The 26,911-nt window shown below is 39.1% G+C and overlaps 1 protein-coding gene across 2 annotated transcripts; it reads right to left on the bottom strand.

The window, feature by feature from the left end:
• Nucleotides 1-103: 103 nt before the first annotated feature.
• On the bottom strand, nt 104-26,845 carry SEPSECS (Sep (O-phosphoserine) tRNA:Sec (selenocysteine) tRNA synthase). 2 transcript variants are annotated; one of them, XM_083835744.1, is made up of 11 exons: nt 26,712-26,845; nt 25,432-25,586; nt 23,059-23,177; nt 22,812-22,970; nt 21,719-21,872; nt 17,581-17,683; nt 15,970-16,099; nt 15,739-15,830; nt 5,493-5,586; nt 4,754-4,844; nt 104-3,038 (listed from the first exon to the last, which is right to left on the bottom strand). In XM_083835744.1, exons 1-11 carry the CDS (start codon nt 26,823-26,825, stop codon nt 2,789-2,791), a joined length of 1,461 nt encoding a protein of 486 aa, XP_083691870.1. In that variant the 5' UTR covers nt 26,826-26,845; the 3' UTR covers nt 104-2,788. The 2 variants fall into 2 exon arrangements, with proteins under 2 accessions (XP_083691870.1, XP_083691871.1); XM_083835745.1 differs by lacking the exons at nt 104-3,038; nt 4,754-4,844; nt 5,493-5,586 and adding an exon at nt 9,259-15,464.
• Between the last annotated feature and the right edge of the window lie 66 nt (nt 26,846-26,911).

Raw genomic sequence — 26,911 nt, 5'->3', positions numbered from 1 at the left:
CAAAGCTTTGCCAATGCTACTATCATCTTTCAGCATTTTCAGACCTGCCATAGCCATGAATCTCCCCCTACCTAGTACACAAAGAAAACGAAAACTCTGCTAATAATTATATGTTCCAGTATTATTTTATTACTTTATTATAGATATTGGTGAATAGAGAATAAGTGGTCTATATTCTCCTTGAAAAATACTATCTATCTGTTTCAAATATGCTGTAAATAACCATTTCTTCTCCATTTCTTTTAAGGTATATTGCCACTTGAATTCCTTAACATTTCAATATAATTATCATGACATTTATATAATGCTTCTGTCTATATAAACCTAGTATTAATTACAACTTACCACATCTCAGGGGACATAGCAGGCAAACACAACCGTGAACTGGTACAACTTGCCAAAGTAACAGAACACAAATATTTAGTTCAAAAGTTTATACCTCATGGTGGGCGTATTTCTCAAAATATTTTAAACTGTCTGACTTTAGGTGGAATGATTAAGATTTGTGAAGAGCTTTAATGACACATAGACACACAATTTATAACTAAACGTGTCACATTAAGATGTTTTTCAATTAAAAAATAGAAGGTTTAAAAGCACAAAATCAGAACAAAACAGTTGATTCTTTCCCTGGATATTTGTTCAGACAGATTTGTTGAAATCTTTATCCCTGATTTCAAATGGGAAACATTTTGAAGACAAGAGAAACACTACCTGAGAAAGCAGTTCAATCTAGAGTAGAAGTGAGTAAATTATTTGCAGCAGACAATTTATTACAAGAACATAAAAGGTAGAGTAGAGGTCTTTTCCTCTCAGAAAAGGCAACTGCTGTTGGGTGTTTTTTTTTCCAGTTTCAGGATATTATTCATCAAATCCTCATTGTAGCTGCTACCATGCACCCCCCCAAACTCTCACAACAGTAGTTCTAATATTCACATTTTGTGACTAGTCATCTAAATCAGTAACTTATGCTCATTCAGGCAGGAAACAGCAATATCCAAAACCAGGAAGAAAGGTATCACTAAGGCCCCATGGTTTTCACTGTCTGCTCCAATACTCTGAATACAGAGGGCAGAGTGAGCTACAGTTTTGTCTCTCAAGCCTGTAGGAGAACTTTACTGACTGGAAAAACTGAGGTATAGCATCATCTCAAAACAAAACCAAAAAAGAAAAAAAAAAGAAAAATTTACATCTCCTTATGGCCACAAGGACTTAGTGGTCAAGTTATATTACCTTTCTCCTACGATGTGCTTGTACAGCAAGTAACAACTGTGACTGTAGTCCAGGGAGCCATCTCTTCCACAAGCTTTAATCAATCTGAAGTGTAACTGTAGCAATAACAATGTGGGAGCAGGTTCAATTTAAACTAAAGATACAATGAGCTTCACAAGTGAAAGCGCCTTCAGAATGATTAGCAGTCTATTAACTTCCACATATTAACTTCACCTCCTGTATCAATTCATTTGAGCACACTGGAGGGACGGTCCTTTCAATAGCACTGTTTTGATAAGGCAATTTCCAGAGGGCTCTGAAGGATACGGCTCAGATCCCACCAAACAAAGTAACTAGAAAATTTCCTGACATTTGGAACTCATTAATCGTGGTGTCCCAAGTATTACTACATTACGGACAAAGAAAAATGTCTTTGAATGTTCAGCTCACTTTGAACAGCAAATGACATAAAAACCTGCATATAATGTAGTAATTGTATTTAAGAATAATTAACTAAAAATTTTGCAACCTACAGCACTGTCACTCCAGTGATATGGAACCTTTGTTCCAGGAACAGACCCCGAATCTATTGTTTCTTTTATGAATTCAAATCAGTAACTGCACACAGCCACAGAAGCGCGAGTGCCAATAGCACTGTGAGACAGTTCAGAAGTGGATGTCTATAAATTTAAAAACAATGGACTAAAAATGCCAAAACACCCTCAGGTCTGGCTGGCTCTTGAAACTGCTGCATTCATCCCACAAAGCATTCTGCCTTTTCAGTGGATCTCTGACCTGAGTGCCCCTATTCAAGAGTAACTATCAAAGAGATGAAATGAATAAAAATGATTTTCCCTCTCCGCTCCACGGACCCATGCTTTCATCACTGCTCTTCCTCAGCATTCCATTTGGTTGCTGAACTATGAAAACGTTCTCAAGAGCTGAGTATTGGCAGGATATGAGGTATTCTACATTTTCCTTTGCCACAGATGGCTCCTTTGTTCTAGGCAGTTCATGAGATGTGAGAACATCTAAGACTATTATTCCAACCCTGTAATTTCTTCACCAAGTTTCAACACTGTATTTAGTAAGGGCTATCCCAACATTTTTCTATAAATCTTTGAAAACAAATGAAAAGTGGCAAGTAAGCAGAGGAAAAGCAAGACACGTTGAGAGCAGTGAAACATTTCTTGTTGGTTGTGTACCTAGACAGGAATTTAGTCATTGCTACAGAAAATCTCGTTAACGAAGAACATGTGCATAAGCACTCTGTGACCAGACCCAACAGTCACCCACAGGCTGACAGGCCAGGTCAAGATTTTTATGAATGTAGAGCTTTACTTTGGCAGATATTAAGTATATTTGTGTGGTGCAAAGAGCTTGTGTCTGACTTTCTAGGAAGGGAGAATAGGAGAATATCATCTGTTTCCTCTGAGCCTGAATTTCACCCAAGTTTTGTTGTTGTTGTGTTTTTTGTTTTTAGGAATAAATTTTCTGCACTGCAGATTCACAATGCAATACAAACCCCATACTTCAAACAAAAACGTATCCTCCTGTGTTACTACATCTGTATCTTCTACTTTGCAAGTTGTTCTGTGCCTGTATTAGAATCACATATTTCATTCACAGTTTTTTCTTTGTTTCCTTCTTTCCTAGATGTCTTCAAACACTTGTCCAGTCTTTTTAGGAATACGTCTACATCTTGCTTTTTAATTCCAATTGCTGATGCAGCATTGAGGTAAGCACAGGGATAGTCATTTGAATGTGACATAAAGCCTTGAAAAGTGTAGTTATTCACTGTCTGTACAGACCCACAAGGAACAACCCTGAAACAAACAAAATTGTGATTCAGTTAAAGACGCCTTGAATATTTTTATGTGATACTCTATGATGAACGTATACAAATTCCTATACAGTGCAATATCTCCTAACTCTAAACAAATGCCTGTAAGCAGGCTTACAATAGGCATTCTCCAAGTTAGTGCTCAAGCATCGCTATGAGTGACAGTGGCAGCAGATCCTACATTAGGTCAAGTCTGTGGGCATAGGGGTGTGTCCCTTCCCCTCTCCAGTTAAATTACTAAGATCTTCACTACTGGTATTTTGAGCTCCCTAGCATGGGGTGAAAGACATCTCAGAATCACATTCCCTCCTCACAGCGGATACTTTTCACCACTGCTTTTACCTCTTCCTCATATGAAGAACCCCTACCTATTACACCCTATTTCTCAGCGCTCAGCACACACCCATTCCCTGATAAACCCAGACCTTAATCCACACCTTTCCTTGTCAAAGGAACAACTCACCTTATGGCTATAGTTAAAACCTACAGAAACAGTTAACACCAATCAATTTTAGTCAGAAGTCAGAATTTATTACATTCTTTGCAATCCATTTAAGAAACTGCATTCAGACAAACTCCACCAGGATTAGCAGATCCTTTCTGTACTGAAGTGCTCAAACCACAGGTTATGCGAAAGCCTGTGTGCTAACAAAGCAGGAAGATGCTATTATTACCACTGCCGTGCACCACGAGCCTAACATTTAAAGTCTGTCAAAATGCCAGGTCTAACTGTATATTTACTGCAAAAGAATCACTTGCTTATACAAGAAAAGGAAAAAAGGGGAGCCTTTGTATCACACAAAGAACTGGAGAGCTTTAACTTTTCAAATACGGAGCTTCTTGAATCATTTCAGCCAAAGATGACTGAAATTTCCGGACAAGCCAAGGTTAGGACAGGCAAATTAAAAAGAGCATCTAACTACAGTACACATAGATTTACTGTCATTCATCTGTGCAGGAAGTGGAATAATCCAAGCTAATGAAGCATACCTTCTGATGTGGAAACAATCAACTCTGCTACAGAAAATGACATTAAGTCTACAGCAGAAGCTAGCATGGCAGCAGTAATATTCAGATTAAAGAATTCTGCCAAAACAAATTCTAAATCATTCTCTTCTTCTAAAACGTTTAAACCAAAATCATTAAAAATGATTTGGCTTACATTTCCACATACCAGTGTCAATAAGAATAAATTCAGCTCAGAACGGCTCGAGTTGAAGTTGTTTTTTTTTTAAACACAGCTAGTTCTGGAAAGCGGGATTTTCTTCCATATGACAAAAAGCTATGCAGGGTATTAGAAGCTTATTCCCCTGACGTCCAGCACAACCGTATTTGTGCTGCAATAAACAAAACAAAGATCTTCCTTAAGCAGCTTACAACTTAACTGTAAGATCAGACAACAGCTGGAAACTAAATGAAACCAAGGGGTTCTAGGGAATAATGACACTAAATTAAATGGGGATAGATTATCTATTTAGTCTACCAAAGCTAACAAAGAGGGCCTCATTGCTAACTCAGGCAGGTACACACATTATTAGTAGATAACACTGAGGAAAAAGGGTATATTACTCTTGGAACTGTATTGCCACACTGAAATCTGTAATCATGAGGCAACTGGCACAAAACAAATACTATACTTTATATTTTATGAAATCCTAATACAACTCCTCCAAATTTTCAAGTTCATAGCATCCTCACCTTGCTCCAGAAACTTGTCTTGTGAAAAGCATAGATCCGAGCTGGGTAACGGCTACGTCATTATTTTCATCTAGATTCTTCAGTGACATGGCTGAAGTAACAAAAGATCAAATTAATTCTACTACAAAGCTTCTCTTTTTCCAAAAACTGCAGGGGATAAGGTGCCTTCCAACAATAAAAATCTGGCCAAATATTTGTGTTCAGATATCAAGGAAGAATAAATATGAATATTATAGTTTCATCATTTTGTTTTCCCACAAGCTGTCATGGATTACTTCTTTGGTTGGACTGTACATAAGGCAGAGATTCTGCACAGGGGGCAACATTACTTGGACGTTCAGCAGAATTTTTGGTTAGATCAAATATCTTGAGTAGGAATTGCATAATTTCTTTTACAGCACTGTAAGATGAAGTGAGAAGTAATTACACCCTAATTTATTTTAAAATCTACTTATTTATAAAGTATTCCTACATGCTAACATCTTCTGCCTGCCTTGATTACAATAAATGAGTATGTTGGACAGGAGCAATTTTGTAAAAAGTAAAGGGCCTGAGTCACTGCTTTACTGCTCTGCTTTTATAGATGGTTACCTTATTGGGTTCAATGGTTTCATCCTGGCTTAAGAACAATTTAATGGAGTGTAGTGAACAATGACTAATGTATAGGAAATGTATATGAAACTGCATTACAAATGCACAGGATATTAGAATTTCTTTTGAAATATAACAAACAAGTTACCTAAGGATATGGGATTATGTGGTGTGTCTAACAGTCTCTCATTGTGGGTATCTGCCAACTTCTTCAGCCCACTTGAAAGATAGGAAAACATCTCCTGGAAAAAAAAAAAAGATGCAATATTTTTGTTATTAGCTATCAAACAGAAAATGGTACCTATTTCACAAAACTGGTAAATCTCCATTACATCCTTTTTATGCACACCGAAGAAGTTGTCCAGACAAATCTCTGAAATCCCTCTATAAATGAAAAGCTCCATTTCCTTAACCCTGGTCTTCCCCTCAAGATGATGGAAAGCTCTCTATCTAGACTAATATCCGTGTTTGGGATGTCAGCCATTCTCTCTGTGGATCTGAAGCCTAGGGAAGTAAAATCTTTAAGAGATTACTGCTATACAGCAGGTCCTCCTCCACGCTAGTATCCTCTTGAAGGAGTAGACCCTTCCCCACTCCTGCAAGAGCTTCCCCTCACCCTGGCCCCACGAGCCAGAGAATGAACTGTTACCATCACAGATAGCCACGTTGTGAGATATTGTTCCTTACATTATCTTCTATTAACACATTCCAGGCTAAAACCAGCACATTTTGTTACTATTGTTATTATACAATCACAACTCCCAAAGGTTCACAGACTTTCTGTATGCAAAAAGCAATACGGTCTCTTAAGGAGAAGGCTGTGACTACATGTTTGAATGTATTTTGTTTCATACAACATATATTCTGAATACTCAGCTCTATTGCGTAGCCAGTCCTTTTCAAGCCTACTAAAAAAAAATGGAAATGAATTCCTGATATTGCTTACTTGGATTCCACCCTTATTGTGAAAGTATCATAAAACTGAGATTCACAGATGTTTTGGCTAAGATACAAGTCCCATTGCACATTAAAGTATGCTTCTCTTCCTTCATCCCTGTTTTATTTCTATAATAATCTACAATAACTGCTCGTGGTCTTCCTCAGTTTATTATCTTCCCCCTCACATATCAGCTCAAAACACGACACAGTAAGAATTAACACCACTCTTATTGTATTTGGCTTCTCTTCTGTTCTTTTTAATGCTTTGTTTCTCATAAATAATAACAAAAACATGCAGATACTGGGTAGTCGTTAAAAGATACTAAACATCAGATTTCTTTTTCTGGCCAGAAGGACTCTGCCTCTCAGCTACTTCCATGTGACTGCCTGTTGCAGCATCCACATCAATATCTGGACCTGACAAGTCATTTTTCATTCTTCATATAGAGTTGTCTCTTCTGTTTGCAGACCAGTATCCTGTTCTGACCTGCACACTCTGACAGGTATAGATTATAGCTTGTGATCAAAATTATGCTCTTGAACAGAACCTCCCACAGCTCTTATGAAACCTAGTGAGTTTTGTAGTAGCTAAGTTAGAAGATTACAGATGTTTTTCTTAAGCCACTGCAGTGAAACCAGTCTCACTTCATGAGTGATCAAATGAACGCCGCTCCTGACTTGCGCTTCCTAATACCATGGAATGAATTCTGCCAGGGAGAAAAAGCACTATGTTACTATCTAAAGAAATCAGGCTGCAGATTCACTATCAACCAGACCATAAAACTTATGCAATACTTTGAACAACAACAGAAAACTATGGGAGACATCTATGGTATTCCAGAACTTGAAATCTGTGAAGAATCATTCCACTGATATTTTTAGAGGTATTTTGAAATCAAGTGATTTTGGGGCTTCGATTCTTCAGAGCTTATTTACAGTTCACTCGCAGAAGTTGAAAAACATTTACTCAAACATTCAAACACTTTTCCATTCCTTCTAGTCCCTCACTGAATATAAACACATTGTTCATTTGTTATTTGCTTTCCACAATGAGCATCATTAATATGTTTAGCCATTACATCAGGATGTTTTGGAATACAATTCATAAACTAATTTGTGCTCCCTCTGCTGGCTATTTATTTCTACAACCGAAGCAGAGTTTTACAGAACTATACATTAATTGTGCCTACTATGGAGATATTATCGATGAAAATAGTACAGAGAAAAGCCTATTCTGGAAAAGGAAGAATTTCCCAAGCAATTCATTTGTCTTTGTCATACCTAGGGAATTCTCTACAGCATCTCTTATAGTATTTATTAATAAAAGGACTTCAAGTTGTTATAAACAGCTACCCACTGTACTAAATTATATTAAGTACCTACGTTACTAGATCAGCCTTCACATACGCAGAAATTTGGCAGAACCAGTAAAAATGCGAAGATGGGGAAAAAAATATCCAAATATGCATTTTTATCAGTTTGACTGAAGCTATCTGAACAAAAATTCAAAACTTCTTATTTTTATGACCTCTTGATATTTTATAGTTTCAGAATTTAAAAGGTTTGTTGTAAAATAGATTAATGGCCTCTCCAAAAAAAAAGAAAAATGAAATATTTTGTGAGGTCTAATCTATAACCAACCCCTATTACAAAATATTTCTATTATGTGGAAAATTTATAAGCACCCTAAGCAATTATACACAAACGAGCTCTTACATAATTGAATTTCCATGGTAGGCATTCAAGTTTTCTCCAGTGAAGCTAACTATTATGCTGAAGTTGCACTGAGCAACCCAAGCACTAAATATCAATTATGTTTCGTTATTTAATTCTCTTTCCCCTTAAAAACTTAAAACTTTACAACCTCTTTGCTCTACATACAGACTGACTCTCACATCATGGAACCACAGAACGGTTTGGGTCGGGACCTTTAAGACTACCTGGTTCCAGCCCCCTTTAAAACCATTCCCCCTTGTGTCACACCATTTCACCCATATAAAATGAGGCTGCAATGCTGAGCATGGAGGCTTGTTAGTAGCAGCCCCAAAAAGCCCCTTTCGAAGGCTTCTTTTCTTGAAATGCAACCAAAAACACAACAGAAACTCAAACGTGTGTATGTGCAACACCTACATATACCACACAATCTCAGTTACAGATTCTCTTGCATTGCAAGAGAAAAAAATAATTTTGTTCTGAATTCATAAAACAGTGGAAACTTAAAAAAATACAAAACCTATTAAAGGACTTTGAAAGCTTGGTATCACATAAAGCAGACTGGAAGACAAATTGCTGGTCAGCAGCTCTGCAAAAAGGGATCTGGGGGTGCTGGCCCATAGTCAAAAAGGCAAGCAGCATTTTGGGGTGCATTAAACACAGCATACATAGCCAGCTGGTCAAAAGAGGTGGCTCTCCCACTGTATTTAGCACTGGTGCAGTCTCACCCTGAGTACTGTGTACAGTTTGGGGCTCCACAACATTAGAAGGATGCCTGAAAGGGTTGGCAGGCACGTCCTGTGACAAGAGGCTGGGGACACTTGGGTTGTCAGGTCTGGAGAAAAGGAGGCTGAGAGGCGACCTCGCTGCTCTGCACAACTCCCTGAGGAGGGGAAGTAGAGAGTGAGGTGTGGGTCTCTGCTCCCTGGGAACCGATGACAGGACGTGTGGGAATGGCACAAAGCTGTGCCTGGGGAGGTGCAGACTGGGCATTAGGGAAAACTTCCTTACCATGAGGGTGGTCAAACACTGGAACAGGCTTCCTAGAGAGGTGGCGGATGCCCCATGCCTGCCAGGGTTCAAGAGGCCTTTGGATAACGCCCTCATTAATATGCTTTAACTTTTGGTCAGCCCTGAAGTGGTCAGGCAGGTGGACTGGGTGATCTTTGAAGGTCTCTTCCAGCTGAACTGTTCTATTCTAATCTAACAGCAACAGCTCAGTGAGTCTTGCCAACCTGGTATGAAAACACTAAACTCCATACTTATTTTTTTTAATTCAGCAAATCTTCTTGTCAGCACTTACAAGGCCAAGAGATGTGGCTCCTTAAGGGCCATACCTCTCTCACTTGGTCTGAGTATGCACACCGCTTCGAAGCTTCCATCCATACTTGGCACTTGCTTAACTACACACCACCGTTTAACGTAATGACTACACCCAGTTAAACCATCTCGCCTCCATCCAGACCACAACCTGAATAAGGTTCTAGATATTTCACAGGGTGAAAGTTCTGCAATACTCCCACAGGTTTCACAAACTACAGTCTAGCAAACTGACTCAACCAAAAAAAAAAAAAAAAAGGTAATGAATGTCTTCTTGCAAGAATATTTGAAGTTTTACATTTTTAATATGCAGCATTAAATCTTTTCTCTTAAATTCAATCTTAAGTAGAGCAGCAATATAAACTCGTACTGAACAGTACAAATAATTTATTCCTATCAGAACAAACCACATTTTCTTGCATCAACAATAAAACATGAAATGTAAAACCAGTATTTTACTGAACTGTAAAAATCAAACAATTTCCTCCCACTCAGTGTGGTTTTAAATATTTTAGATGCACACTCCATAAGGACATAAGAACGGCTCCAGTTAATCACTCTAGAAAGTATACAGACAGATGAACACAGACATAAAAAGCTCCATCACACCCCAAGTAACACAGAAATATGTTTAAGACAATCAGAATTATCTTGATCATTAGCTTGTTAAGGGAAGACTGCTGTAAGACGTAACCGCTGAAGAGAAGGTGAAGCTATTACCTTTTCAGTAAGAATAGCACACTAACTAGTTAATTGGATTAAATGGATCGCTTACGTACACATTGGAAAATAGTTAAAAGGTATTAAGCCTGTTACGGAATGCAGGTCCCTCGCTGTCTGCCAGGTCTGACATGACGACCAGTGCAAGGCCACTGTTTGTGGTACCACGCAGTGCAGCCCCTCTAACTGCTACGTGTGGCCTGGTTCAGACAAATGCATGCATGCAGACAGAGAGTTTTAAGACCCGGCAATACAGAATATGGGACACAACGTGACTGGTACTGAGGAAATCAAAGCAGTCAATTCATAAGCATAACCTTCACATAGTAACATGAGTTAAGCAACAACATTAACAGATTTGACCATGGATCTGTTGTTATTGTCCGCATTACAAAAGGACCTAGAATCCCTTACTAAAATTTAAAAAACACTGTTCTAAACTCTACATAAACATATAAAAAGTAATAATGAGAATCCTGTATAAGCAAGAAGAAGTGCTGGGAGTTTTTTTCCATCCTTTCTCTAGCAACATCAAGGCTAAATATGACTGCAGAGCACATTCCTTATTACGTTGTCATAAGTGGTCATGTTTATTCAGACACTTGGATGGCATGCATGTGCTACTGCCTTGCTCTCCTGTCCTCTGATTCATTGCACCATTTTATTCCCTCATATCAGAAGACAAATTTCATACTCTTGGACAATCTCATACTCCATGAATGATAGCCTGTCAGAAAATACCATGCCATGTACATACCTGGCCCTGAGGCTGGTGCCACTGGTAGAATTTTGGATGTTTTTGATCGTGGGATGGTCTACACGACACCAGGCCTGACAGGATGGCCCTTTCTCAAAGTAGGAAAAGAATTTGTCTCAGGAATTAGCAGGGCTGATTGAAAGAGCTTTAAATTTCAAATCTTTGAAGGGGGAAAGGGGTAAAACCAGGCTCGCATGGGATGGCATGCCAATGTTTGAGGGGCTGGGTGCCAGCAAGGCCCTTCAGTCTGCTCCAAGATGAGCTGGATACGCTGGGGCACACTGAAATATTTCTACCCTAAGTGTGAGCGGTAAGCAAGAGGAGCTAGAAGCTTTGTCACAATCCCAGCGCTACAACGTCATGGGTGTAAGCAAAACCTGGTGGGAAGAGTGCTGTGACTGGCGCGTTATGATGGACGGGTACAGGCCTGTCAGGAGGGACAGGCAGGGCAGGCGAGGGGTGGTGGTGGCCCCAGATGTGAGGGGGAGGCTGGGCTGTATAGAGCTTGCAGGGGGTGACGACACAGTTGAGAGCTTCTGGGTCCTAAAGGATTCAGGGACAAGCAAATAAAACAGATGCCATTGTGGGAGGCTACCACAGGCCACCCAGACAGGTTGAGGACACTGATGAATTATTCTACATGGAATTAACCTCTAGATCATCCACTCTCGTCCTTATGGGTGACTTCAACGCCCCAGATGTTACCTGGGAATACCATATAGCTGACAGGAACAGGTCCAGGAACTTCCACACATGTTGAAGATAACTTCCTGGTACAAGTAGTAAGGGAGCTGACCAGGAAAGGTGCCCTCCTAAACTTGCTGTTTGTAAACAGAGAGGGTCTCGTGGCTGAAGTGGCAATTGGTGACTGTCTTGGCTGTAGTAACGATGAAGCGGTCAAGTTTAAACTCTGACAATAGGAGAAAAACTGCCAGCAAAACTCTGACCCTTGATATGGGAAGGGCAGACTTCAGGCTGCTCAGGGAACTAGTTATTAAGGACTCCTGGGAATATGCTTTTGAAGGTATTAGGGTCCATCAGTGCTGACCACTTTTTAAGAGCCCTCTCTTAAGAGTGCAAGGACAGGCAATTCCAAGGTGTTAGGAGTCAAGCAAGCAGAGCAGAAGGCCAGGCTGGCAGAGCAGGAATTTTCTTCTAGAGCTTAGGCAGAAAAGGAAAGCATATGACCACTGGAAACACGGTCAAGCAACATGAGAGGACTACAGAGATGTCGTTCACCATCGTAAAAGGAAAATCTGTGTGGCCAAAGCTCAATTAGAGTTGAAGCTGGCCAGTACTGTGGGGACAACAAAAAGAGCTTTTTAAAGTACACTAACAGCAAAAGGAGGACCAGAGATAACATCGGTCCATCACGTGATGAGGATGGCAACAAACAGCGACATGGATAAAGCAGAGATGTCTAATGCCTTTGCCTCTAACACTGATGATGGACCCTGGGGCCCCCCAAGCCCTGAGTTGGGGTACCATAACTGGGGGAACAACAAAATCCCTGCTGACTGAATTTGTTCAGGATTTGCTGCTCCAGCTGAATGCATGCAAGTCTGTAGGGCCTGAGAGGATTCATCACAGGGTACTGAAAGAGCTGCCTGATGTTACTGCAAGACCTCTCTCAATTATTTTTCAATGGTCTTAGGAATCTGGAGAGACTGGAAGCTGGCAAATGTTGTTCCAATTTTCAGGAAGGGCAAGAAAGAAGACCCTTGTAATTACAGGCCTGTCAGTCTCACTTCAGTGCCTGGTAAAATTACGGAGAAAATTATCATGGGAGTTACTGAAAAACACTTGAAAGACAACACAGTCATTGGTCATAGCCAACAAGGATTCACAAGAGGAAAGTCCTGTTTAACTAACTTAATTTCATCTTATGACAAGGTTATCCATCTAGTTGTCCAAGGGAAGCCAGTAGATGTGATCTTTCGGGATTTCAGCAAAACTTTCAGTACTTCTTGTCACAGTATCCGTCTGGACAAAATGCCCAGCACACAGCTAGAGAAGCACAAAATACAGTGTGTGAACAACTGGATGATGGGTTGGGCTCAAAGGGTTATAGTAAATGGGGTTACATCAGGCTGGAGGTCAGTCCCTAGGGGGGTCCCCCATGGCTCAATTTTAGGGCCAGTTCTGTTCAGTGCTTTTATAAATGATCTGGATGTAGGACTCGAATGCATGCTAAGTTTGCATATTATACTAAATTAGAAGGAGCTGCTGACTCTCCTAAGGGTAGTGAGGCCTTGCCAAGAGATCTTGACAGTCTAGAAAGCTGCAATTGAATGAAGTTAAATAAGAACAAGTGCTGGATTCTGCACCCGGGATGGGGCAGTCCTGAATATATGTACTGACTGGGGAATGAGAGGCTGGAGAGCAGCCCTGCGGAAATGCATCTGGGGATTCTGGTTGATGGGAAGTTGAATGTGAGCCAGCAGTGTGCCCTGGCAGCCAGAAGGGCCAGCAGTACTCTGGGGTGCAGCAGGCAAGGCATTGCTAGCTGGTTGAGGGAAGGGATTGTCCCACTCCGCTCTGCGCTGGTGTGGCCTCACCTCAAGCACTGTGTGCAGTTTGGGGCACCACAGTATAAGAAGGACATAAAACCATTGGAGAGCGTCCAAAGGAGGGCTACAAAGATGGTGAAGGGGCCAGAGGGCAAAGTGTATGAGGAATGGCTGAGATCCCTTGGTTTGTTCAGCCTAGGGAAGAGGAGGCTGAGGAGAGGCCTCATGGCGGCCTGCAGCTCCCTCATGAGGGGAGCGGAGGGGCAGGCGCTGAGCTCTGCTCTCTGGGGACAGCGACAGGACCCGAGGGAACAGCATGGAGCTGGGACAGGGGAGGGTCAGGCTGGGGGTTAGGGAAAGGTTCTGCACCCAGAGGGTGGTTGGGCACTGGGACAGGCTCCCCAGGGCACTGGTCACAGCACCGAGCCTACGGAGTACAAGAAGTATTTGGACAGTGCTCTCAGACACATGGTCTGATTTTGGGGTGGTCCTGTGTGGAACCAGGAGTTGGACTTGATGATCCTTGTGGATCCCTTCTAATTCCGGAGATTCTATGATTCTATGACTGTTCCTTTCCCTTGGTTGTATGAAATTAATCTCTTCTCAGTAATATTTTGATCTCTCTGGCTTGAGCTCAAATAACTTGAAATAACACTCATGAATAAGTATAAAAAGAGAAAGAAAAAGAAATATCGGAAGTTTTTTATAGCTGACTTTGTGTGAGTAGGTGTAGCTGCACCAATATAGAAAGGAGTACTCAATGTCAAGCTATAAATAGTTCCTGCTGAGAGCCTAATAGCTCTGCCTCTGCCTTCACAGAGCACAGGCAATAAACTATCACTATTACATTTTTACAATTCAGGAACAAACACATTTAAGCAAAAAAGGTTTCTATTCCTACAGCAAATCCAATAAAAGAAACATATTTATGCCATATATAAGGCTATGTTTATAGAGTGTACTCACACTTGATATAAAAAAGACCTGAAGTTGTAAAAATGTAATGCTTTATTCACTTTAGAATCCTACTTCCAAGAAAACGATATAATTTAAAATATACAGCTATTCATTAAGACAATTTACTTATGAAAGAATTATTATTTATGACTTGAACAATATTTATATTGCCCATTATGTTATCTGCTGACAGTGTAAATCTAAACATCAAAGTCAGTACTGCAGAAGACAAGATAAATTCACTTGAAACTCTTTCGGAGGTGGGAGTAAAAGGGGTGAAATATAAAATTCGTTTTTAATGAAGACACAAATCATAGACAGCAATATGCACAGCAGTCCAGAATAAAACAACGTTAGAAACTGTATTCCAACAGTGGCAAAAACGTGACTGCTTTCAGTGTTTCACAAGCCGTGTTTTCACTTTGGTGGTACAGATCACTCCATACCCTAAGTCAACTAAGCTGTTTTTTTTTTGTTTGTTTTTTCTATATTCTAGCTATTTCTAGGGATCTCAATTCCAGTACAGAGTATCTGCATGCCTGTACAAACAGCTAGAAAAAAGTCATAGCATCTAGCACTACTGCTCTGCTCTGATATCAGAGGCAAGAGCAAGCTGTCAGCAGGAAATAATTGGAACATATTTCATAAACAAAATAATGGAGCATATCATGCATGATTTAAAACTATTAACTTACAGTATGTAATCCACAGTATTTCCTTGTCTAAAACCCTTTACAAAAATATTTCTCTATGTTAATGCACACAGATAGCAAGATCAGGCCTTTAATACGTCCAGAATTAAGGACAACTTGAAAGGTTCCAACTTTAAACCACAGGAATATCTGTGCAATGCAGTTATATCCAACTTAAAACACACAGTCTGGGAGAGGCACAGAAGAAACCTAGCTCTGTATCTAGATAAATGCCTTAAATTACAGTCTTTTAATCTTTTTGTGGCCATGCACAGTATTTATTATTTTTAACTTATTGGAAGCTGTGACTCTCTAGAGAACGCTGTACAAAAGCATTTAATTAAACACTACCATAGCACAAAACCACGATATGGCCGAATGAAGATGAGCAGAAACCCCTGGGTTAGCTCTGCGTGTCCAGTCTCATGCTTTGGTCCTGGAAGCATTGTGATCATAACAGTACAGCACTTCTCAGATTCTACTGGGCAAAATCCTACTGTATTAGTCATACTCTGTAACAACAAATATGAATACTGCACGAGATAGATAGTACAGGACCTCAGTTTAACTCTCTGGTTTGGAATACAACAAGGAAATCAGGCTTATTCACAACACCATTTGGCCATGAAGTAATTATATTGTATTGTCTTTCCAGATTAAGAACTGTGTGATCTGAAGAAATTCAACAGCTTTCTGTATAGAAACAGGATTTACTACGCAAAGCAGTTTTGCAACGAGACTTTTAACCGCTGACTTCAAGAAAATTCTGATTCCCAAAAAGCTTACCTTTCTCTCTTTCAGTAACTGTTTGTAGCCACTGGCACCTAGAGACAGAAGTGTAATGAGGACATCTAAAGAAGGAGATGCAGAAGCTCTTCCTGGAAAAAACAGACAAACAGAAACCCAATATACAGATTAAATTTACCAAAAAAAAAAAAAGAAGAAGTGAAAGACAGCTGATAATCGAGTTTTCTGCAGTTACTTTGTATGGATGAAATCAGTCTGCGAACTACTTACCTGGATACATTTTGCTGATCTCCTGAATGAAGGACGCATCGAAGCCAGCAATGATAGCACCACCTACTGGAACCATAAAATTTTTGTCCAAGCTCTGAACGAAAGCATCTATTCTGCCTACTCGAGCACCCTTTATCAAAAGGAACAACAACAACAACAAATGCATAGCATACATTAGAAGAGACTTATGATAGCATCATTATTAAACATAATTCAGCAATGTAACTGAAACAAACGTAATTCCTAAAACTCTCTGATACTGTATTTGTGATGAACAGTTAAAAATCGCAGTATTACCTTTTCTTAGTGTTGCTCATCATTATTCATTGTCTGCTTACATAGTGCCTTAAAAATTCTTATTTTGCTGCAATTTGAAATATTGGTTTAGTTCCTGCAAGTCTATAAAATGTAGCTCGTTTTCAGTAACTACCAAAGAAATCCTTGCAATTTAATGGAAATTATGCAGTTAAAACTGTACAAATCAAAAAGCCTCACAGATTCAGACAGTAAAGGGCTACAGGTTAATGCTTCATTAGAAAAGAAACATTTTTTTCTTGAGATATATAAATATAGCAAAGTATATATAAATAATAATATATATAAATAAATCTGCATCAAAACAAGAGGACTGTGACGCTCTCTCATGGAAAGGGAGCTGGGGGGTTCTGGTTGATGGAAAGTTGAATGCGAGCCAGCAGTGTGCCCTGGCAGCCAAAAGGGCCAACCATACCCTGGGGTGCAACAGGCACAGTGTTGCTAGCCGTGGGGGCACCACAGTATAAGGTCATAAAACCATTGGAGAGTGTCCAAAGGAGGGCTACAAAGAGTTCAAGAAGTGTTTGGACAATGCTCTCAGACACATGGTCTGATTTTTGGGTGGTTGTGTGTGGAGGTCAGGAGTTGGACTCCATTATCCTTGTGGGTCCCTCGTAACTCGGGATATTCTATTGATTCTATATAACGTTGCCTGCAAAATTAAGATCCAATTAACCTCCACACAGTAGATTCCCCCTCTTCCTGGAAAACAAAATGTCCTTATACCTAGCCAGTTACACATTCTTAAAGGGAAAAAATAAAAATGGTAGATTCTGCTGTGCGACTTCAGTTTGATTAATCCTGTATAATTGAACTGTACAATTAAGAATTATGCATCATAATATAACCTGAAAAGTATATTCAGGAAGATGTATACATATTAAATAATATGCAAGTAGATACATATTAAAGTACTATTTTTTTTTTTTTGAAAATTGAAAAGTTGAGAAAAATTGAAAATCTCAACAGAACGTGTTACAAGGTTTAATCTACATTCAAGTATGACCTATTATTTTACAGTTAGTTATGTCAGTAAGTTTATGAAATATTTTAAGAAAGATTATTCCATCATAACAGACACTTTTTTATTAAATTAAAAGCACATAATAGAAATAACAAGTATTGTTTTAAGTGCTATTTCCCTCTGCTCCTTGTTCTCAGAAAACTGTTCAACTACCAGACGTGCACAGGATTAGCCTTGGAGCTGTGAAACACGACAAAATTTGCTAGTATTGTTTCTAATTAGAGATTTTCTCATTTTGGTTTAAAAAAATATTTGAAATACACAGTTCCTACCTGCTGGATGAGATGCATACATTTTGAAGATTGAACTCCGTAGGCATTGTTGACTATATGGGGAATGTCATATTTAGCACAAATGACAGCCAGCTCCTCCAGCCTGTGAATATAAAATTATAATTTAGAGAAATACTGATAACTGTAATTCATGCTATCAATCAGACCTTTAAAAGACTGAAAGGTCTACAAGAGATGAGAAGAACTTTTTTGGTTAGTGCCTCATGGTAGTAGCTGTCACCTTAAGCAGCAAAGGTTAAGGAGAACCTGTTAGCTTTTATACATACTACAAATTGTTGACCCAGGCTGAAATTTTTCATGCTTCACTGGAAGTTTTGTCTAGCACACAGTAAATAGATCCCAAATCATTCTGTTTCAGATATTAACATCTTTTTCATGCTACTTTAACAATAACTAACAGAACTTCAGCTATTTACGCACTTTTCTTTTAATATTCAACCTGAAAACGGCCTTATGGAAACTTCAGGGTGTGTCTTGGGAATTGAGAACTGAGAGCTTCATAAAAGAGGAAGTCTTTACATGTTTCTGGTTATGTTGGGTTTTTTTTGTGTGTAGTTTGTTTGTTTGTTTCAAAGAGCTAGTATTCTAAATGAAACCAGCTAAGCTGATTAACAGAAAAGACATTCTTCAAAGGAGTGAATAGCCTTAAAATGACAGCTTTGAATGGATAGCCTTAAAATGTCTGAATGTGGAGATCAACACATTAAAACTTTGTTCAACTGTTTACTCAGAAATAAAGAGAAATTTTCATTTGCCTTTAGAAATTCCCCAAATTACATTGAGTTCAGCTTGGATCGATTTCTCAGTGAAACTAGGATTTATGTGGATGCAGAGGTCATTTCCATTAAGGGACTTCAGCTTTGTAAACACACATATGCTTAGTAACCTTTTCAAGGCACTCCAATCATGCTTCATTTTCTTTAATCCCTTGATTTTTAACAAACTTATGAATATCTCCTAAAAAGAAAAACTGTATGTAAAAAATAAGGTAATATACAATAATTTAAAGTGATGATAAAAGGTAATACTGAAAACAACAACAGAAAAATCCAAGCCTTCAATGTATTTTTGACTAGATCTCCTTTTGTACAGCCTCTCTCTGTGATTTACTGACACCCATATAAAATGTGACAGAGTAGGAAAACATTTTCCAAGAGGTGACATTCCTTTGTATTCTATTTTTATTACATTGCCCAGCATTGTTTTGTAATGCAAAACTCAGCCGCAAACCTCAAGCTACATTTTCTAAACTTCAATCCTTAGGAAAACAGCATCATTACAGTCTTATTTCTAAAGAAATAATTTCTAAAGAAATCACCAGTATGTAAATCACAAGTACGACTAGGTAACACCAGCAGTATCGGGTACGTATTCATTTTTTACAGTCAAGATATTCAGCAGGAGCTGCATGTCCAGTAATTTTTCACATTTATCAACATCCTGAATCCTGAACTACATAACATTAACAGGATACTTCAGGAAACATAACACTACACAGGGCAAAGTTTTTGCCCTCCGATCTGCTGATCTAGATCAGACTCATCCCTCGCCTTCCAAAGAGACTCAGAGGAAAATAGTTCCCCCTCTGACAGGCTTCTTTTTAAGTGCAGGTAGAGGATTTCACCAAACTGGAAACATGAGGGTTTACTGCTATGTGCGCTCACCTTTCTCAGCTTGCTGAGCCTTAGAGAAGCAGTAAGCTATATTCTACAAATCCTGAAAATAGAAAAGGCTCTTTACTTTTCCTACAATTGTTCTACTGAATGATTAGATCCATTCTACAATACAGGATGAGAGGGCTATAGCTTGAAAAGAATATGTGATTATGCGTGATTATGCACACAATTAAGCACACCACTTATCTGCTTCCAAGGATTAAACTGAACCATTAAGAGCAGCTAGTCATATCAGAAAAATAAAGCATTAATCTAAGTTAGGCTACTACTCAAGTTCCTAAAAGTCACAAACAGGACTTAAAGAAATATTTTCCAATTTATTCCTTCTTTCTCTCCTTCTAGTGAAAGTTCATTAAGAAAAAAAAAAAAAAAGCTTTGCTCCTTCTTCTAATACTAATGAAAGTAACAAGATAGAGAGAGGGCTCTGCTAAGTACAAAAATTAACCGAGAAGATAATTTTTTCCTTTTGTTCTCTTTCAAAATACAGTAGTTTTAGAAAAAACTCACAGCAACAGCAGGTAGAAGACTATCAGAGAACTGATGTCTCTCCAACAAAGGGATTTATACAGTAGTGCATTATTCCAATAAAGTTAAATAATACTTCAAGGGAAAGGTATAGGTACACAGGCACAAACGTCTTCCCTGACCTTCTAACAATCCTAAGCCACTAAAAACTATAAAACACCAGTACAACTAAACAAAACCTTAAAAATGTAAACTATTTAAAAACAGACTTATAAAATGGTACCCTCCAGAAATGCTGCATTTTCCTTCCTGTAGGAAGATGAATGTTATGGCCTTCAATAGCTGACAGTATCCTTTAAATAGAAAGTGCGTTCATTTCCTCCTGTATCTGTGGTATATCATAACACAGCGCCACTACCTAATATTTCATCTCTTAGTTGTGGAGAACAAAACAATCGCGTGTCAAAAAGAGAAGGCAGATAAGGAGAAGATTCATTTACCCGAGCTATAAAATAGACCATTCAATTCTGATAGCTCTGATTTAAGCTAGCCAATAAATTTGCGACTCAACTTCAAACAATGTTCATAGTATTCTGACAGAATTATTTGTTTTTAACTTCCTTCTAGCAACTAGGTTAAACCTCTGATAAATACTGTGGTTTTTTTTTAAGGTAGGAAATCAGAAGAAAACATTCCTTTACTCACCATGTTTCAGACTCAATAACGTTTCTTTTCTAAACTTGCAAAAATTCAACTAATTTTCCAGGTAACACAATAACAAAAATGCACTGCAGATGAAAACTAAACATAAGTCTTCTCAACTTCATGACAAACACAAAATAATTAAAGTGAGGCAACTGAGACACTATGTTTAAAAACATGTAGAAAATACACCCTGTTAATATCTTGTACTTGCGTGTAGTACATGCAGGCCCACAAAAATGTACCTGTTCAATTTTAAAACGTTGCAAATTTGCTTCTTAATACTTATTTTCATAAGCAAAAAGAGAAAGTGGGTTTTGCAAGTAACAATGATGCTTAATTTGGTCAAATAACTCAACATACCAAGTACTTTATCCAGAACCATACTCCAACAAGTCACTTTCAGATTGAGAAATTTTTCAAATATTTCAAAACCAATCTACACATCAAAATAATGACTCAAATATGCAATTTCCTATCCCGTAACTGTAGTGTCCACCTCTGCCTCAGCTAGTGCTTGAATTACATATTTTTATAGCAACTACAGAAGTTATGCATATGGACATGTAACATTAGGAAGGAGTGCAATGTATTTTAAGTGGCGATTCTTTTAATGGTGATTTAACGGCTGGAAATCATAAGCAGCAGCAGCAAGCAAGCAGGCAGCAAATGTTCAAACCAAGATATGTTACAGTAGGGCAAATTGTATGTTATACTCCTACAGCACATCTGCCCGACATATTTTCAAGAGTTTTCTTGTACCAGTATATCTTTATTAGTGCTACGGACACCAGCATAATACAGAGAAGAGCGACTCAAACAAAGATTTTAAATGTTGGCTGTAGGGTTTTTTTGTAGTTTTTAATTAATAGCCTAGGAAAATTCATCGTTGACTACAGAAGAGTAGAACAGGCAAGAGCAATATTAAAATTTGGCGTTAGCTGTGGAACTATATTTTCTGGACTATGTTTCTACCTAAGTCTTCTCCTACTACTTCTATGAAATTACAAAGCAAACCACTGCCAAAGTGACATTCATTATACCAAAAGCGACCTCAGTCATATGAGAGAAGGAAGACCTGTATTACTTACTTCCATCATACACTTTTCTGACAGTGGAACATTGTTTGACAACTTGCCGTTACCCTTACCCAAGGGGATTAAAGTATCTGCCCTAGTTGTTGGCAGTAATTAGGCAACATGAGGAAGACAGGCATCCAAAACACACAGCTTTTTCACAACGACAAAAAAGCACTTCTTACGAAGACTACTTACCTATCAGGTACCCTTGGAGCAAAGCAAGACGTCGTTGAATGCACACAAAGAATATTTTCAGCACCGAGAGCCTTGATTTTAGCCTCCACTGCTTCAATATTTGTCCGTAGCTCATCGCCTTCTAGTACATTCTCTATCACCACAGGCTCAAAACCTAACCAAACGAAACAAGACCTGAATGTATATCAACAAATCTCCAACTAAGTATGGAGTTTTGGTTCTAGTATAAATAAAAAAAATAAAAAATCTTTCTCCTTTTAACAGATTCTTTTAGGTTTGGATTAAGAACATAGACACGTTAGTACTGAATCCAGTCCCTCTTTCTAATTGTCGCTTTTATCTAGTGAATCTTTTATGCAAAAAATAAACATTTCCTAGGAACTAGGACCAAAATCTATGCCACCACTTGCTCACCGAGCTGGAGAATTATGATATCCCTTACTTGCCCTTTCCTTGATCCCATAAATCTGCCTGTAGGAGGGGACGGAATCAGAACAGGGACAGACTTCTACCCTTAGCTTGCTTATAATCTGGTGAACAAGGAATTCCATTTGAGAAAAAGATAAGGTTTGAACTAAGTAAGGCACCAAACTCATTTTCTGAGTGAGCACTGACACTGCAAGATTACAAACGAATGGGGCAGCTAACACTTGCCATTTTCCAAAATAAAAAAAATGTGCAAGTCAGACGTCTAGCTTGTCACCTTCTGATCCCAATTCCTAGGGGACATTTGTATTTTGCATAAATCTGAGAGGGATGTGAACCATGAACCGCAGTTTTACAGCATTCTCAGGAAAGCAAATTGGGCATCTATTAAGGAATGAATGGTAATTTCCTTAGTATTGTGCTCTCTACTGACTACTTTATGCATCTTCCTGCCTCAGCATATTCCAACATTTTATAAAGCATTAGGAAAACTCATGCGATTGCATGTTAGAAATCAGGTGTGTAGAAATAAAGCACTTAGCACTGCTATGCATTAGACCTTTTCTAGATCTTACTCCAAGCAAGTGAATTCAGGATCACTCTGAAAGATGAAGTTTTATAATCTGTTAGAAGAACACAATCATGTAATCAGTTGTCCCTCTATTACCTGCAGTTATCATTGATTTAAAGCAAGATTTCTGGTCTATACGTGGCCAAATAATGTATTTTGCCTTTGGTCTCTTGTGCCGCAATGTTAAAAAACACAGAGTTAGACTCATGCCAGTTGCCATAGGAACCACAAAGCAATTGGTCACTGTCCGGACACCTGCACACAAAAAACAGAAGTAAGTCAGAAATTAACATGAAGAACACAGGATGTGTCTACACAAAGATATTTTTAGATTTACACCTACCAGCCAGCTTTATAATATCCAGAACTACTGAATTAGTAAGTTTGTTCAAAAGGCTGGACCCTGCAGCTTTAGGCTGGACTGCAGAGATATCACCCGACCTTCCGATTCCATGGATCAACCTAAACAAAGAAGGTGGAAAACACAGATCAAGATTTTTCATGTTTCAAAGCAGTAATTCTTGCTGACTGAAAAGAACTGTTCGATAAACTACTGCAGAAAATGTATCCAACGTGATACCTGCCACACTGAGTTCCATTATAACAAACTACATACATTAGTACGAAATTGTCCGTTTTTTGTTTTGTTTTGATCCATAGACTGACCATGTTCCAGAATGCAAATAAAAACTTGGAGAAGGCCCAAAATTGCAACACCTTTAGCATCTGGCAGGCTTACTTTTAAATACACCCCAGCAACTTCTCGATGCCTGTTGAACTAGCATTATAAGTACTGATATGACCAGACACAAAAATCCAAAGCAAAAAAAATCAGTTGCCTATAGTGTAACATAGTATAGGCACGGTGGTACTATAGGGTACTATAGGGTACTATACTCCCCTGACAAATTCTTTACCTTCACAGGGCAAAGAAGTAATATATACCGTGACAAAACACCCTCAAAGACATTTAAGTTAATGTATCTCTTTGCCCATCTTTTTCTACACCTTCAATTCATCTACCTCATTGTCCTATTCAATTCATCTGTCATACAATACTGTCTCTCTCTGCATTCTACATGTATAAATAATGTTTATAAACTGTGTTTATAAACCTTAGATATTATTTAGCACCTTTCAGGATTGAAGTATCCTCAAATCATTTATAAAATCTAAACTGACAGAAATAACTTTACCTATGGCTAAAATGCAGCTGTTCAAGTAAGCTACTAACAATACACATTTATTTATGCCTTTAATTCCGTTTTTGTCTTGGGAATGGAGTAAAATGCAGTCTCATGACTGGATGAAACTCAGAACTTCTTGGAGCACAGTTTTACAGTTTAGTGTTTTTTCCCCACTTCAAGCTATGGTTTGAAACGAACAATGGCTTGATAATCAGTTGAAACTTGCACCCAATCCTCACTCAATCAAAATATTTTCTTCCCTTAGTTTCTGCTGCTATGTTCTTAATGGCTTTCTCACACTTTGTTTTCTTTTCTGCACATAATTTACTTCTTTCTAAGGAGCTCTCAAAGTCTGGCCCTTAGAATGCGTTAAGCAGAAAGGACAGACAGCTCCACAACCATCTCCTGCCACCTCTAACCACTACCAAAGTTAGCTGGTAAAACTCACTGCAGAAATAAGTGGCATGGAGGAAAGCCTCTAAACCTTTCTTTGCTATTGCTTACGCTCACGGGTGAAGGTGAGATGCCATGGCTAAGGACAGCCTAGGCTCTCTGTGGCCAGAAGCTGGGCCTGCCTTCTCCAGCATCTTCAGCAAGCAGCTATGTAGATACTCCACTGGTGTGACTCTACCTCCCTCACGACATGTCTTAGACTAGACAGCAGTACAGAAAACAGAAAACCCAAACTGATGTACTAGTGGTTTTCTTCATCAATTTTTCATGGTATGGTAGGGTTTCAGAAAGCCATTAAGCTTCAGTAATTCAAATTCCATATGGTAAAGCTCACAACAATTCTGGTCTCTAATATGCTTTTGTGCTAATATTTCGAGGATAAACATTCCAAAAAGTTTCACTGAGTTTCATTCATGCTGGACGGAACATCAGCAAAGACATTCACAGTACGGAACACTATGCAAAAAAAAAAGTTTATCTTCAGATATTAATGCAGAGCCACTAGAATTATAGCATTCAAAGCACCTGTCAAGTGTAAGAAGGGCTTCAAGCTATTAACAGATTTTCTAGTCTTTATAAATTTGCTTACTTCATATATAAATTTTAAATAGACTGAGTTTTTATGTGCATATCAACTTATCACATTATAAATATATTAATGAACATTAAAAATACAACTAGCTGTTCACTAGGAACGTTCAATACTTTAGAACTACAACATTCAGTACTTTTGAATAATACACAGAAGAAGAGCTGCACAGCGTTAAAAAGGCAAGTAATGCATGAATTATTTTAAAGCAGGAAGATCTCTCCTTGCATTCAATCAATTCGACAACTCAGGCTTCTATCACTTCAGCATACAGGACATAACCCTGACAAAAGATTTTTGTTACATTCAAGACTTTCCAATGAGTTATTAATGAAAATTTAATACAGAAAGTTGCATCAAGTCAATATTGCATTATACTATTTTTCTCAAATGCTATCTAGGTCTCAGATAACAATTCACAGTAAAATAAGCACTTCGGAAACATTAATAATAAAACAGAATAATTCAAACTGCCAATAAGGTGTACCTGTAATGCCTTCGGGCTACAAGTCCTGACGCCACTCTTCCTTCCCTCTCACCCACACCGCAGTTGCCCAGGAAGTTATTGCTATCCATTATGGCAAGCTCATGAAGAAACAGTTCAATGGTGCTTTCATCCCATCCATCTTCAGGACACTTTCCCTTAATAATAATATAAAGATAACTGCTAAACTTGGAAATTAAGAACAAACACATCTTTATGTAATCTGGTTGATTGATGTTACCCTTCTTCTCCATGCTGAACTGTAGTTTGTATTTTGATTCTGCTTTCTGTTTTTTGTTACCTAGTGTTACAAACTTGTATTCAGAGAAATGTTAAATAATGATTTTTCCATATATTCAACACAATTACCGTTAGCATATCCTGATATTAAAATAGTCAGAGTATTTTTCACTTTCAAGTACCCTTTAAGGTACACACACCACCACTGCAGCACATACATGCTAATTGCTCCCTAGACTATGGATTATTTGATGTATACTCCACACAAAGGCTTAACACTGCAGAAGTTCAGCAGGGCGAACTGGGTGAAAACGAGATAATTGGGATAATAGTAACAAAAATACTAATTATAAGCAGAATATAGTTTCAGCTGTAACTCATCTTCCTATCCACGTAGTTTCCTTTCCAGTTATTACCCTAATACTTCAAGACTTAACTACCTTCTGAAAGTAATTTGTATAGGGCTGGAAGCAGATACAGAGTTTTGTGTGCTCCTCTCGGTGTTAGAACCGCAGTCATCTTGGTGAAGTACAGAGAAGACCCTCAAAGGAAAGGCACTGTAAACCATTCCTATTGCAAATCAAAGTTTAGTGGTTTTTGTTGTTGTTTTGTTTTTGCTTTCGGTAACAAAGCTAATTCAATCGTATTTTTAGGTTAAACGTGTTGTAGGAATGCGAACTCTGTCATGGTGGATGATGTGACTAACGAAAACGTTTGAAACATTCAAGAAACCATCGACAATGGCTCCGGAGACAAAGAAACACATCCCTCCGGCACCTCACGAGAGGGATTTAATTTCGTTATCAACGCATTTCGAAACAATCTGGCTGCCTGCCACCTTCCCTCAGCCCCGCGCGCCCTGAGGCAGCCCTGAGGCAGCCCTTCGCCCCCACCCCCCGCCGCGCGGCCCGGGCCGGCCTGTGGCAGCAGGTCCGGGCACGCCGCTCTCCCGGGACCTCCCTGCCCGAGATCCCGGCCCCAGCTCGGAGCCCCCCGGGCTCAGCCGGGGCCGGGGCCGGGCCGGGGGGCGGCACTGCGGTTACCTGCTCCAGCAGGGCCCGCAGGAGCAGCTCATGGCCGCGGCGGCCCTGCGCCCCCTGGCGCACGTAGGCCGCCGCCACCAGGCGCTCGCTGGAGCCGAAGTTCTCCGCGTTCATGGCCGGGGGGCGAAGCCCGGCTCCCCCTCAGCGGAGCGGAGCGGAGCGGGTTCGCCTCCACCGCCGCTCTTAGCGCGGCCGGCCGC

The sequence above is a fragment of the Anser anser genome (assembly GCF_964211835.1).
Source record: "Anser anser genome assembly, chromosome: 4".
NCBI classification, from domain to species: domain Eukaryota; kingdom Metazoa; phylum Chordata; class Aves; order Anseriformes; family Anatidae; genus Anser; species Anser anser.
The sequence above is the reverse complement of the archived record's forward strand: the minus strand, read 5'-3'. Positions and strand labels throughout refer to the sequence as shown.

Bases quoted from the DNA above. Each gene is read 5' to 3' on its own strand.
- SEPSECS (XM_083835744.1), bottom strand. From the start codon at position 26,825: ATGAACGCGGAGAACTTCGGCTCCAGCGAGCGCCTGGTGGCGGCGGCC. The intron at 22,971-23,058 runs GTAGGTGTAAAT...TTTTGTGTGCAG, and splicing joins GGATATTATAAAGCTGGCTG to GTGTCCGGACAGTGACCAAT. The intron at 17,684-21,718 runs GTAAGTAGTCTT...TTATATTCACAG, and splicing joins GCTCCAAGGGTACCTGATAG to GCTGGAGGAGCTGGCTGTCA.